The sequence below is a fragment of the Triticum urartu genome, chromosome 4A (assembly GCF_056163025.1).
Source record: "Triticum urartu cultivar PI428250 chromosome 4A, HENAU_Tu73, whole genome shotgun sequence".
Taxonomy (NCBI): Eukaryota; Viridiplantae; Streptophyta; class Magnoliopsida; order Poales; family Poaceae; genus Triticum; species Triticum urartu.
In genome coordinates, this window is record NC_141876.1 from 546,053,061 (window position 1) to 546,065,086 (window position 12,026).

Here is a 12,026-nt window from a genome sequence, read left to right on the forward strand (position 1 = left end):
AGATTCTGGTGGAAGGATCTCAGCCACTTATTGTGTATTTTACGAAAACCCCCCTACTAGCAATTAGTTATAAAACAGAACTTTTGCGGTAACCACCTCAAGTATTTCATTTCATTCTCCATTCATTTTGTCCAACGGCCGCTTGTGGAGTCTGCACAGTGATGAAGCCCCATATCCTATTAGTTTATACCACTTAAAATCTTCGCACGTATCTACTTCATGAAAACCATGCATATTTCAGTACATTAGTGGCTTGTACTACATCGCTAATTATGCAAAAAGAAGTTGAGTATGAATGTCACTGCAAAGTATGTCAATATCTATCACAAATATGTGAGTACATAGATAAAATTAAGCCACCCTTTGAAGTATAACTAAACATCAGACTGGACTCGCCCAGATTGAGCATATCACAAGCATAAATATCTTGATGAGACATGGTAGCGCCATTTTTGGTACATGGCCAGCAACAGGCATTAAGGACTAATCTGATCACCATTCAACAAGCATTGTTATTTAATTATATGCTCTAGTATCTTGATGGTACATAACAGAAATGCTCTAGCATTTCCCTCCTGTTCTACTACTCCTTGTTCATCAAGCTTCTTGTTTTGGGAGAGATCACACCAAGCAAACACGATTCAGTTGAGCACAGACACGTACAGATGCCTGATCAACAACAGAGTTAAAGTCAAGTTGCAGAGAAATTCTCTCAATTGTCAGAAAGGGGGGACTTTGATAAAAGCTTCTTCTATCCATCTGTAGTCCTGATGTTTCCGCTTGTCAGAGCAGCATGCATCTACAAATACAAGGAAAAAAATATAGTTTACATTACAAGGAAAGAAATAGGAAAATTATGTTCTCTAATACTGATCATGTATGTATTGAACAATTAAGAGTGCAATTCAATTTGTTTTGCTAACTCGTACTCCCTCCTTCCGAAAAAGCTTGTCCCAAACTTGTCCCTCAAATAGATGTACCTAGCACTAAGTTGGTGTTAGATACATCCATTTGAGGGACAAGCTTTTTCGAACAGAGGGAGTAGATGACAAAAGTAAAAACTTGATGCTGTAGCACAAAGGCACATGTCAAACCAGTGAAGAGAAAACGAAAATAATATCATACGGCAAAATATATTCACAGAAGGGATTAATGGAAAATTAGGCAATGACAAAATATTCTTGCCTTTTTGGACTATGTCTTGTCACCTGATAGTGTTGGTACAAATTTTGCAATTACTGGAACTGTGGGCTCGCCTAACGGCGATGTCTCACTACTTCCCTCCATTTCAGTTCAAGATGTAGCAGCAAAATAGCGGAAAACAAACTTAGTACTAGTCGACGAGCTTCAACCTATCCATCATATGGAGAGCAGAAAATCGAGAAATCAGCCCCAATTACAAGATTGCAATGTTAAGGCTGCAAATTAAAAAGATGCACAGAAAGAGAGTCTTCTTTTCTACTGTACATACAAAAGGTAAAAAAGTTTTTGTGCCTATAAACACTTTACATGCAGGTAATTTAATAGGTAGATGAGATTAGTTTGTTCATATGTACAATATCCGAGAAGAGGATGAAATCTCAATATATAAAAGTGCTCGAAAATATAGTATAAACATAGCAAGCTTGTCCAGTGATTAATATTTCTGTTCATGGATACAGAGAGATATCCCTGTTATTCCTATCAAGTCGAAAGCAAGCATATCCCAGATGAGAATGAACTAGCTGTCCAGTCAAAATTTTCAATTAAGCAAACATTATGTTTTTTTGTTATGGCTAATCAACACCGAATAAAGCAAAGATTCTGCACTATAGTTCACATTTGTTTCATTGGATGTTCTGTCCTTAGTAATTTTCGTTAGCTCTCTGTATGTATAACATACTACTGTCTTGCTAGTGGGTTAGCTACTATACTGCTCGCCTTTGCCTAAAAATCATTGTAAGTTCCCAAGCTACTGGTAGTCATGATTAAAATATATAATATACACTTGATATGCATATGTTGCCGTTCATATAATTTCCAAAGATTCAGAAGTTTCGAATCTCATCCTACATGATACACCATATGCTCCAAAGCACAATTTTAAATCAGGAGTACTTTTCAGAGATCTATGCCCAAAATATTATGTAGATGACATGGACAGTATGCAGTGAAAGTTGAACAAAAATTGATTTCCTAAATAAATGCTACAGAATTAATTAAGAAAATTGGTAGCAACCTCACGGGCAAGCATACCTGAAGGCCGGAGATTTCTTCTCCAGCGTTCCCAGATGGCGGAGCTAGACGCGGGGGTGCGAGCGACGGGTGAAGAATGCGCGAGGTTTTCCACTGGACGTCGGAGAAGAGTACCTTTGAGACGGTCCGCCGGGGCAGGACGACGGAGCAGAGTATTTGTCCGCACAGAGGAGATCTGCCGGGGCAGCCAGGACGCCGGCGACAAGACGGTGGGGTGCTGGATCTGGACCTCCACTGGGCGCAATCGCCCAGCTAGGCACCGGATCTGGCCCGCCGCCACCGTCGGCAAGCTCGCTATCGCCCAGCTACGCCGCGTTGGAGGATTTTGGGTCTGTTGCGTTCCTGGGAAGGAGGAGATGATTCTGAAAGCAAAACTAGTAGAACCAAGGGAGTTTTGTGTAAATAATGTAGTACATGTGTGTTCAGATCCACCCACAAAAATCTGGGCCCTTCATCCAGGATCAGATGGCCAAGACACGTTTTTTCTATTTTTGCATCCGTGGTCCTTCTTCTATTGTAGTCGCTCCCCGATCATCATTGGACCGTACACACCAAAAGAGATTTTGTATCCTGTTTCAAAAAAAAAAGATTTTGTATTACCTGGTCGATCCAACCTGTAGACAGCAAGATAGTTGCTCTGAAAAAAATCCTGAAACGGCACACTCTGTTATTGTTAGGCTCGTCTTGTATGCAAACCCTTGTAATTTTGTTACACTTAGAAATCATCTTTTCGTGTAATCATGCATGCCTGAGGCAACCATAACATGTACTGATCCACAAGAAAAACAAATATGGATATGCTTGGTTGATCTACTAAATATATTTATACTGGAGTAATGGGCAGCTACTTCACAACTAGGCGGGCTATGGACCATCTCCAGATCATAAACCAGACAAAGATCTATCCACAGTCAACACCATTTATTTGCTCAATACTTGCACTTAACACAATGAAATATAAGCTAGCTTTACATTATCCTCGATTTCCAATCAAATGCCCAGTTTAACCTCGGGCATTTACATGCATTACATGGTACAGACTTGTAAGCGTGTCACTCCATCTCAATATAGTACACGAGAGCTATTTATTTATCAGGACGCCGTTGGCTTGGGCAACCTCTTCGCGATTTCCTGTCACATGAACAAAATATTATTAGGTGTGTGTTGACAACAAAAATTAAGTACACATATGAAGCTTAATGAAAAGTTAACACAAGGGAATCATTTGGAAAAAAATATGTATGTCATACTGTTTGCCAAAATTCAACTGAGAACGAGCATATCAAAATGAGATGGTCGGATCCAGGGTTAGCAGCGTCCAAGGTAGCGAGGAAATCGCAAATCTCTTTCGCTATGAGAGCCCCAGGCACACGAGCCAATGCTCTGGGTGCGACAACCATATCACCTACAGGAACCATGTGCCCAATGGACTCGGACGAGCAAGACATTGCAACGTCGGAATCCCCCTTCTCCTCGAAGTCGAGCATCTGGCTGGGCTCGAGGGGTGGTAATGGCGGTAATGCCACAGCCGAGATCTCGAGGGGGTCCACCTTCAGTTGCTCGACGGACAGAGGCGGAGTCAACTCCCCACACAGCTCCAGAAGCTTGGGCATGATCTGTAGCACCGGAGCCACAACCACATCAATGCACGAACCCTCAGAGGCAGATAACGGTGATCCGACCCCAGCACGGAGAGAAACGTCCATGAAGCCCATCTCCATTCTCGTCCTCAAGGTTGACATCAGACACAATCAGGGGGCGCTGCATAGGAGCAGTTTGCAACACAGGTGACACCTGCGAGAGCCCACTCAGAACAGCCTCAGCTCGCTCAAGAAAGTTCCCCATATGAAGCATCCAACCTTGCATGGAGCCAACGACATCGCGCAGAGGTTGAACCGTTTCCTCGAGTCGAAAAGAAGCCATGTTGAGGAGCTCAGAGCGCAGCAGCTCCGCTTGTCCCTCCATGGCGGACTGCAACGACACATCTGCCATGGCCACAAAGGCAACAGTAGAAGAAACAATGGATGTCCAAGAATCACGACGAAACGTCTTGGAAAGGAGTGGGGCTTCTATCTTGGCTTGGCGAGGAGCTGTAGCTTCACGATGCTCGGTGACGGGGCAGGTCAAAGGCGATGTGGCAAGACTTGCCAACAAGCTGAGCGGACGCCAGGCGTTGCGACATCCGCGGGCGCAATGGCCATTCTCAAGGCACCGAGAGCACCTAAACGGGTCTCTGCAATCCGCTGCACGATGCCCATGAAAAAGGCATCTACAACATCGACCACGAAGCCAAGCCGGAAGGGGGCGAGGAGCCACTACAGGAGCCGACGGCGTTGAATGACGCGGGCCTCGCCGCGGCAAAACCTTCCGCCAACCCCCACAAGCCTCTGCCTCATGCACCACGCACGGCCGAGCGGGCAGAACTGAGCATTTGGCAGCCGATGTTGGTGTTCGCGGGACTATGTCTCCTCAAGGAGAAGGCCATCAAGGATAAGAAAAGTGGTGGTGCTAGCTCTCGTCCTGTCGTCTTGGAAGGAGAAATCAAACAAGTGCAGAAGCAAGAAGAGTGGCGCTATAGAAAAGGCGTCGGCGGTTGCTTGATGGATAGCTCCGAGTGTTTGGACATGTCATCACGGGTGTGCTCGGGTCCATGGCCTTTGCCGATGTTGGGTCCTCTATTTACCTTCGATATGTGGGGGCTCACTTGTGAAGTTGAATTTCATGTGCAAGCAGATTGTAGGGGTGGCGTGATGGGGGAGTTTGTCTTTCTTTGTGGTCTTGTGGTCTTATGATTTGGGAGTAGTCCGCTTGTATCATGGGATTGTGGCTTGGTTGTCCTTCAGGGCCAAGCATGTAACGGTTTTTTGCCCGGTTTTCCATAAATTAACCAGGCAGCTCTCTTCTTCTTAATCAATGAATGAGGCAAAGCTTTTGCCTTCGTTTCAAAAAAAAAGATGGTCATGGATTGACATTGATGATCTGATGCAGTTTTTTTCCATTTGATGATTGACAATGATTTGTTTCACAAGAAACTTTAAAATTCAAGGAATTCAAGGGTTTGTAATGTTGCTAGCTTGATTATTTTGCAAGAATACCACTAGCAATTATCAGTAGGGTTTGTTATGTGCTAGCTTTATTCGTTCCGTTTCCTCTTCTGCATTATGTGAAACCAAATAGCCTCCTCAGAGGGCATACCTCAAATACTTGATTTATATTATCAGATGTTTTTGCGGACGTTTCCATGAATAACATGCTGTTCTTCTCTGCATACTCTTGTGCCTCCTTCAGAAAGTTACAGCATCATCAGATAATTTTACAGCACATTAAGTATTTATTTCAACTTCACCGTGAAGTGTAAAACAGTACCTGAGAAGGTACACTACGACTTTCATGTAGATCAGCTTTATTACCAACCAAAACCATGACAATACCAGGACTGCCATGTTTTTGAAGTTCCTGCAGGATATGAAATAGAAAAGGACATTATGAATACAAACAATTCAATCTCAAACAAAAAAGAAACAGTGGGAAGCATAAATGAATAAGTTGATACTCTATTATAATCAACAAAATAAGTTGATAATAATATTTGTAAGGTGCGCGCAGAAGTAAATCGAAAGTGCTTCGATTATGCTCACTTCCAATGTTGTTAAGTCGTAATTCTTCAAATAGTGGATGGTAATCTCCAATATACTTCTAGTCTATCAGCAGTCTCCAATATACTTCTAGTCTATCAGCAGTCTCCAATATACTTCTAGTCTATCAGCAGTCTTACAGTACAATACAGACCTTCACTACAGTAGAGTTTTGAGCACATATACAAATCCAGCACTGAAGGAAATAACAACAAAACCAATCCACAAAACATAAGAAGAAAGAGGCTTAGCATAGTTTACCTTCACCCAATATTGTGCTTTCTTGAATGATTCTGGACTAGTTATGTCATAGACAACAACCGCAGCAGCAGCTCCTCTGTAGTAAAGAGGTGCCAAGGCAGCATATCTGAAATTGAAAAGTTCCCACATTAGTTCTGATTTATTGGTTGAAAAAGAAATGCATGTGGGTGCAACCAAGTAAAAATTCATGCGATATATTACTAAGCCTGTGGAGAAAACATAAACAGTGCTTTCACTTCATCAATGACATGTTAGTACCTAACATTATATAGGATAACTAAAGCACCAGATATGTACCTCTCTTGTCCAGCAGTATCCCAGATTTCAAACTTCACTATTGTAGAATCCTCCAACGCCAATGTTTGTGATAAAAATGATGCACCAACAGTTACCTAAAATTATTTACAAATAGGTTTAAAACAATGGAGCTTATGGAGCGAGGGAATTGCATCTAAGGTGAAAGTAACATTTTCATCTGCAGCTCAGTCACACCTTGGAAGTTGGATCGAACTGACCGCGGACAAACCGAAGAACGATGCAGCTTTTTCCAACACCAGAATCTCCGAGCAATACCAACTGCAACATGAAGACAATGGAAACATCAAACAGAATCACTAATTATCATTTGACGCGGTAAAAAGTGTTCAGCAGGGCCAACGATGCAATAAATGGGTTGATTGACGTAAAGAGAGTGTGCAATCATCCATTACATAAATATGTCAAGCAGAAGCTCCGGTCCAACCGTCCAAGCAACTACCGAGTTTGTTAACTTTCTAGTTCATTTCTTCTTTTTGGCTCAGGTTTTTGCTCTCTTGATTAGGTTTGCTAGTTTCTGGTTTGTTGTTCTTTTGGTATTCTGGTACAGAAATATTTCTGCTTCTGTTATATCGGCACACTATCAATAGAGAATCACATTCACAGAATGAACAAAATAGCAGTCTCTCCAAACAACAAGGCCACTGTAACATATTTTGTGTAAGATGAGAAAATGTTTCACACAATGTGACCCTTTGAAGGTTGCCAAAACATGTAAATGCAACAAATGGTATGGCTTACATCTCATGTGGAATATATTGATTGCACAGAACATTCAAACAACCGTAATGCAGCACCTTGGTCCTGGACTATGCCTATTTTAAAAAAGCATCCACGCGGAAACAAGCTAAATGTATGCATATATACTGCTTCAATGGGGATCAGTGCTACCCAGCATACTGGTACCCTGATATGTGCGTTACACCACATTAATTGTGAATTAGATAGAGCAGTCAGATGAAGCAGCTGACAGCTTTGTATTTGATTAGCCACAGAAATAACCAAATCAGTACAGTATGACCCCAGTTATCCTACATTTCAAATATTAAGCTGAGCAATTGCATAATTCCAACCTTGTGCACCAGAGCTTCCCCACAATAAAATGATTTTTGGTTTCACACATATGCCAGAAAATATAGATATTACAGTACATACAAGTAGACAATACAACCTTAATTAACATATTTCTAATGTATTTTACTGAAGGGATGTATAGTAGGAGTACATATGAAATAGCTGTCTCAAGTTCAGTTCGCCTGTTAGACTACGAAACGATAATACCATTACGTTATAAGTCATATACACTACACCCACAGGAAATTACCCAGGTCTCAAGATTGCAGGAAAAAAACACTAGGCTGCGTTTGGCAACGAAGTTTTTCTGCAGTTTTACAAGAAATACCGTGGTTTTCAATAAATCCGCTGTTTTAAATACTTTGATGTGTTTGGCATGAACAAATACAACAGTTTTAGAAACTGTAGTTTTCTTGAAACCACGGTTTTTTTGCTGTTTTGGAAAAAGAGGTTGGAACCTCTTTTTTGTAAACAGAGAAACGCACACGCTGCATTACTTTGCTCTCCCCTGCAATTTTTTCTGGTGAGCCCATCTTCCAGCCATCCTTGTGATGTGCAATTCATCCATTTTTTTCTCCAACCATGGACAAATAAAGCTCGCCACTTGGTTGGAAGAAAGGTAGTATGTGCTACCCTGCCCGATTGATTGAGCCCGTCAACACAACTCCATGCGTGCGTGTACGGTTGATTGCGCCCATAACTTCCTAGGTCAGTGATCAACTGGGCGTCCTTTAGCACACGCTGATTGAACCGGTCCTGTAGTTCCTTAGGTGTAGCTAAGTTAGGTTCAGTTGTCTAACAGTCAGTCAAAACTACGGTACAAACAACACCAGGCAAACATATCCGTAGTTTTCCGAAAACTGAAAAAAATGCAGTTTCTAAAAACTGTAGTATTTGTTGTCCACGCATTGTAATACCAAGGTTTCCGAATACTACAGTATTTAAAAAACTTTGCTGCCAAACTAGGCCTAACTATGTTTGAGATGCTGTTTCCGGGATTTCGTATATCTGAATCTGATCAGAGGCCATCCTGTCTATATAACCGTACAGTGGGTATCAAATGTCCGTAATGTCATACAACCGTGAAACTACAGTTACAATTGCTTGCGCCAATACCACAAGCAATGTGAATAAAAGCAGCCCAAAGGACAGAAAAGGTACCTTGGCGCGCAAGTCGTTTGAATCAGCAGCAGAAGAGCTACCGTTGATATTGTTCAGCCCTCCAGTGCTTCTAGCTGCAAGACAAAAATAGTTGGGTGTTAAAACATAACGCTAAAGTGAGCAAGTGCCTAATTCTTCTGCCCCAGCTGCAAACTATCCCACCCCCACTCATATACATCCACACACCGACCTTTCGTCTGCGAATAGCACGCAGACACCGCGTTCCAAGGAATCACTCATACAAATCTAGCACTAAGCAGCGATCCAAACCCTAGAAATTAAGAAAATGTGTGGCCGAACTACCAACGCCGTGGCCTGGGGCACTAATCGGGGTCCAAATTAAACCCCCCACGGAACATCACGGATCCTCTAACCTAAACTCCGGCGACCACAGCACCCGCATCAAAGCGTGCACGGCGACTTCCACCCGGAAGTGGGCGCGGGGGGAGAGGGGAACGCGAACCGACCTGGCACGGAGGAGGAGCAGCCCATGGCCGGCGCCTTCGGCCGGGTTCGTGCGGAGTCTCCGGGGAACGGTGGCGATCGGCGGGGGGACGGATCGATCCGGCGGTTGCGCTGTCCTCCTCGGTTCGCTCGCTCGCTCGCTCGCAGTCGCGGGCACAGTTCGTTTGTTGGTCCGGTCCAAGGCTCTGTCTGTCGTCGCGCTCGTGTCGCACGCGATGCTTTGCTGCTTGGGGAAAGCGGGGCGGGGGTGACGAGTCGTTTGCCCACCCGGGCCCCGCCTGTCAGTCTCACGCCGTGGGAAATCCAGGTTCCTTTAATTTAGATCCGAAAATTAATTATGCTGGACTGGGTTACCGGGCCGGGCCGTGCCGGGCACTAAGCGGCGCTCCAACTCTAGACACAAAAATAAAACCGTGGGCTTGCAAGGCCCAATTAGCAGATCTTTTTTGCTAGATTAGCTAAGGAGGCAGGTACCCCTAAAAAAAAAGACTAAGGAGGCAGGTTCCCTGGGACCTCCTCCTTTTTTTTTTAGAATCACAGCGCTGCCTTACTGCGAAGTACGAGTATCAATGTTTACAGGAATACATAAATTATGATCTGGAGGGGAATGTAGCTGTACATATCGACCTATGTCCATGAATAAACTTGCAGCTATGAAAGAAGAGCTTCGCCTCTTGATATCCTGCAACACCATACAACGACCTCCCAGATTACTGGTCGCTTCGAGCTCCCGGACGACGAGGAGTAAAAAGAAATGGAGGGAGTAAAAAAAGGGGGTAAAGTAGGAATGGTTTAAAAATCATAAATTTAAAAACATGATTTTTTTTGTTTAACTTTTCATAGCATATTTTGATTTTTTGAATACATTTTTCACAAAGGCCATGAATACTTCTCAAAAGTGATCCTTTTTAAATTTATGAATATTTTTTAAAAATGTGAATATTATTTAAATTTATGATTTGATTTTTTGAAATTTTATGGGGAAAATAAAATAAACGTTATAGAACAAAAAAGATGAACCAGAAAGAAAAAATACTCAAAAAATGGTAGTGAAAATAACAGGAGAAAAGGGGGAAAAACAAGACAAGAACTATCTAGAAGCTTCCTAAAACCAAGAAAACCACCGAAAAAAACCCCAAGGAAACCAAAGTCGGGAATTCTGTAGACAACATTAACGGTTAAATGGGCCGTGTAGAAGTTCATGCTCTAGCCAATGCAACCAAAAAACCGATCTAATGGAAAATACTCCCTCCGTTCCAAATTACTTGTCTTGGATTTGTCTAGATACGGAGGTATCTAACACTAAAATGAGTCTAGATACATCTGTATTTAGACAAATCCAAGACAAGTAATTCGGAACGGAGGGAGTACTAGGCAGCACATTATACGTCAACACTCCCCCTCACGTGTGCCTCCCTCGGGCCTAAACGTGGACCAAAAATGGGCTGCAATTTAATTGCGTCAGCCGGGTCTTGAACTCAAGACTTCTTGGTTCTAATACCATGTAGAAGTGTATGCTCTAGCCAATGCAATCAAAAGACCGATCTGATGGAAAAGACTAGGCAGCACATTATACCCACTTGCTGGTACGTCACATGTGGCTAGTTCATCCTCACGATCCAAATTGTATCCCACAGACTGTGATTTTTGATCAACAAAGCTGGCCTTTATCCCTAAAAGAAAAAATAGCTCTGCGCAAATGAGTGACAATTTGACCCAGTAAGCGTCAAATAGGAAATGCCGGATCCCTGGGACTGGCCATACATATTGCTTTCATTTTTTCCATTGACTTCTCTACCCACCAAAGCAGGAGGATTCAAAATTCATAATGCACTGCAACAACTGCAGAGGAGTGGTACCTTCGGTCTCTTTATATCCTGCATCCACCTGCGCGGCGAAACTTGTTGCAAACTTGACGAAACTTCGCTGGCTTCCAGCTCGTCTAGATTTGGATGGATGCATTCGTCCGCATGCCCTCGTGATTATCCTCGTGGAATGCAACAAGTTTTGCAGCCATGCGTGCGTGCATGTGCCTAAAGCGTCGGAGTGGATTGCAAAGTTGACGTAAATTTGGTAACAGCAACAGGGACGTGAACTGTCAAGGTGGTCCGATTCAAGCTAGCTAGACACTTTATCTTTTACATCTTTCCTCAAAGGTATTATCTTTCTTACTTTCATCATGGTAGAAAAGGAGTGGGCACAAACCTAGGCAGCGCAATTGCAAAGAATAAAAACAAATGAAGAAAAAAAAGAGTATGGTATAGCTTGAGGCATTTGGTGCATGGTGTTACCAGACTGAACATTTTCTCGAGAACACGCCATGAAAAGGCGTATCTTTTTCATAGAAGGGATGCCAGCCAGACTGAAGATGGCGTTTGACAGAAAAAACTGGGAAGCTGTTTTTGTTGGTAGCAGGTAACTAACTAATCGGCTGTGTGGTAAAGTATATTCTACTAGTACATCAGTAATAATCAGTTAATTTCTGTCCTTGCAAGTTACCTACAGTTAGTTGGACACTTGAACCCAAAGTAACCGACGTGGCGACTCTCACCACACCCTGCTGGCGCACCAAGAATGAAAGGGGCAGCTATGGCCATGAGAAAAATGTAACAAAGACAGACAGACTGACAGACATGGCGGAAATGGGTAGCAGAAAGACGGAAAAGAATTCTATAAAACCAGGTCTCACACGAGACCTATCTTAATGGATGACACGTGGCATTCACAAATCGCAAAGCATCCTCATCCCCCACTTAAAATCAGGGGGAGGAGAGATTAGATGCTTTGTGATTTGTGAATGCCACGTGCCATCCATCAGGACGGGTCTCACCTGCTAACCGTGAGACCTGATCTCATATAATTTTTTTCCCACGTCGATTA

The 12,026-nt window shown here is 42.9% G+C and overlaps 1 protein-coding gene across 1 annotated transcript; it reads right to left on the bottom strand.

Moving 5' to 3' along the window:
• Positions 1-3,137: 3,137 nt before the first annotated feature.
• Positions 3,138-9,370, bottom strand: LOC125552657 (ras-related protein RABF1). The gene is made up of 8 exons (XM_048716287.2): positions 9,149-9,370; positions 8,682-8,755; positions 6,624-6,707; positions 6,429-6,523; positions 6,132-6,237; positions 5,602-5,691; positions 5,431-5,517; positions 3,138-3,366 (listed from the first exon to the last, which is right to left on the bottom strand). The coding sequence occupies exons 1-8, from the start codon at positions 9,171-9,173 to the stop codon at positions 3,328-3,330; spliced, it is 600 nt and encodes a 199-aa protein (XP_048572244.1). The 5' UTR covers positions 9,174-9,370; the 3' UTR covers positions 3,138-3,327.
• Positions 9,371-12,026: the final 2,656 nt, after the last annotated feature.

Coding starts and splice junctions, on each gene's coding strand:
- LOC125552657 (XM_048716287.2), bottom strand. CDS start 9,173: ATGGGCTGCTCCTCCTCCGTGCCAG. Junction 8,756..9,148: donor CTGCTCCTCCTCCGTGCCAG/GTCGGTTCGCGT, acceptor TTTGTCTTGCAG/CTAGAAGCACTGGAGGGCTG. Junction 6,238..6,428: donor GATACTGCTGGACAAGAGAG/GTACATATCTGG, acceptor TTTCAATTTCAG/ATATGCTGCCTTGGCACCTC.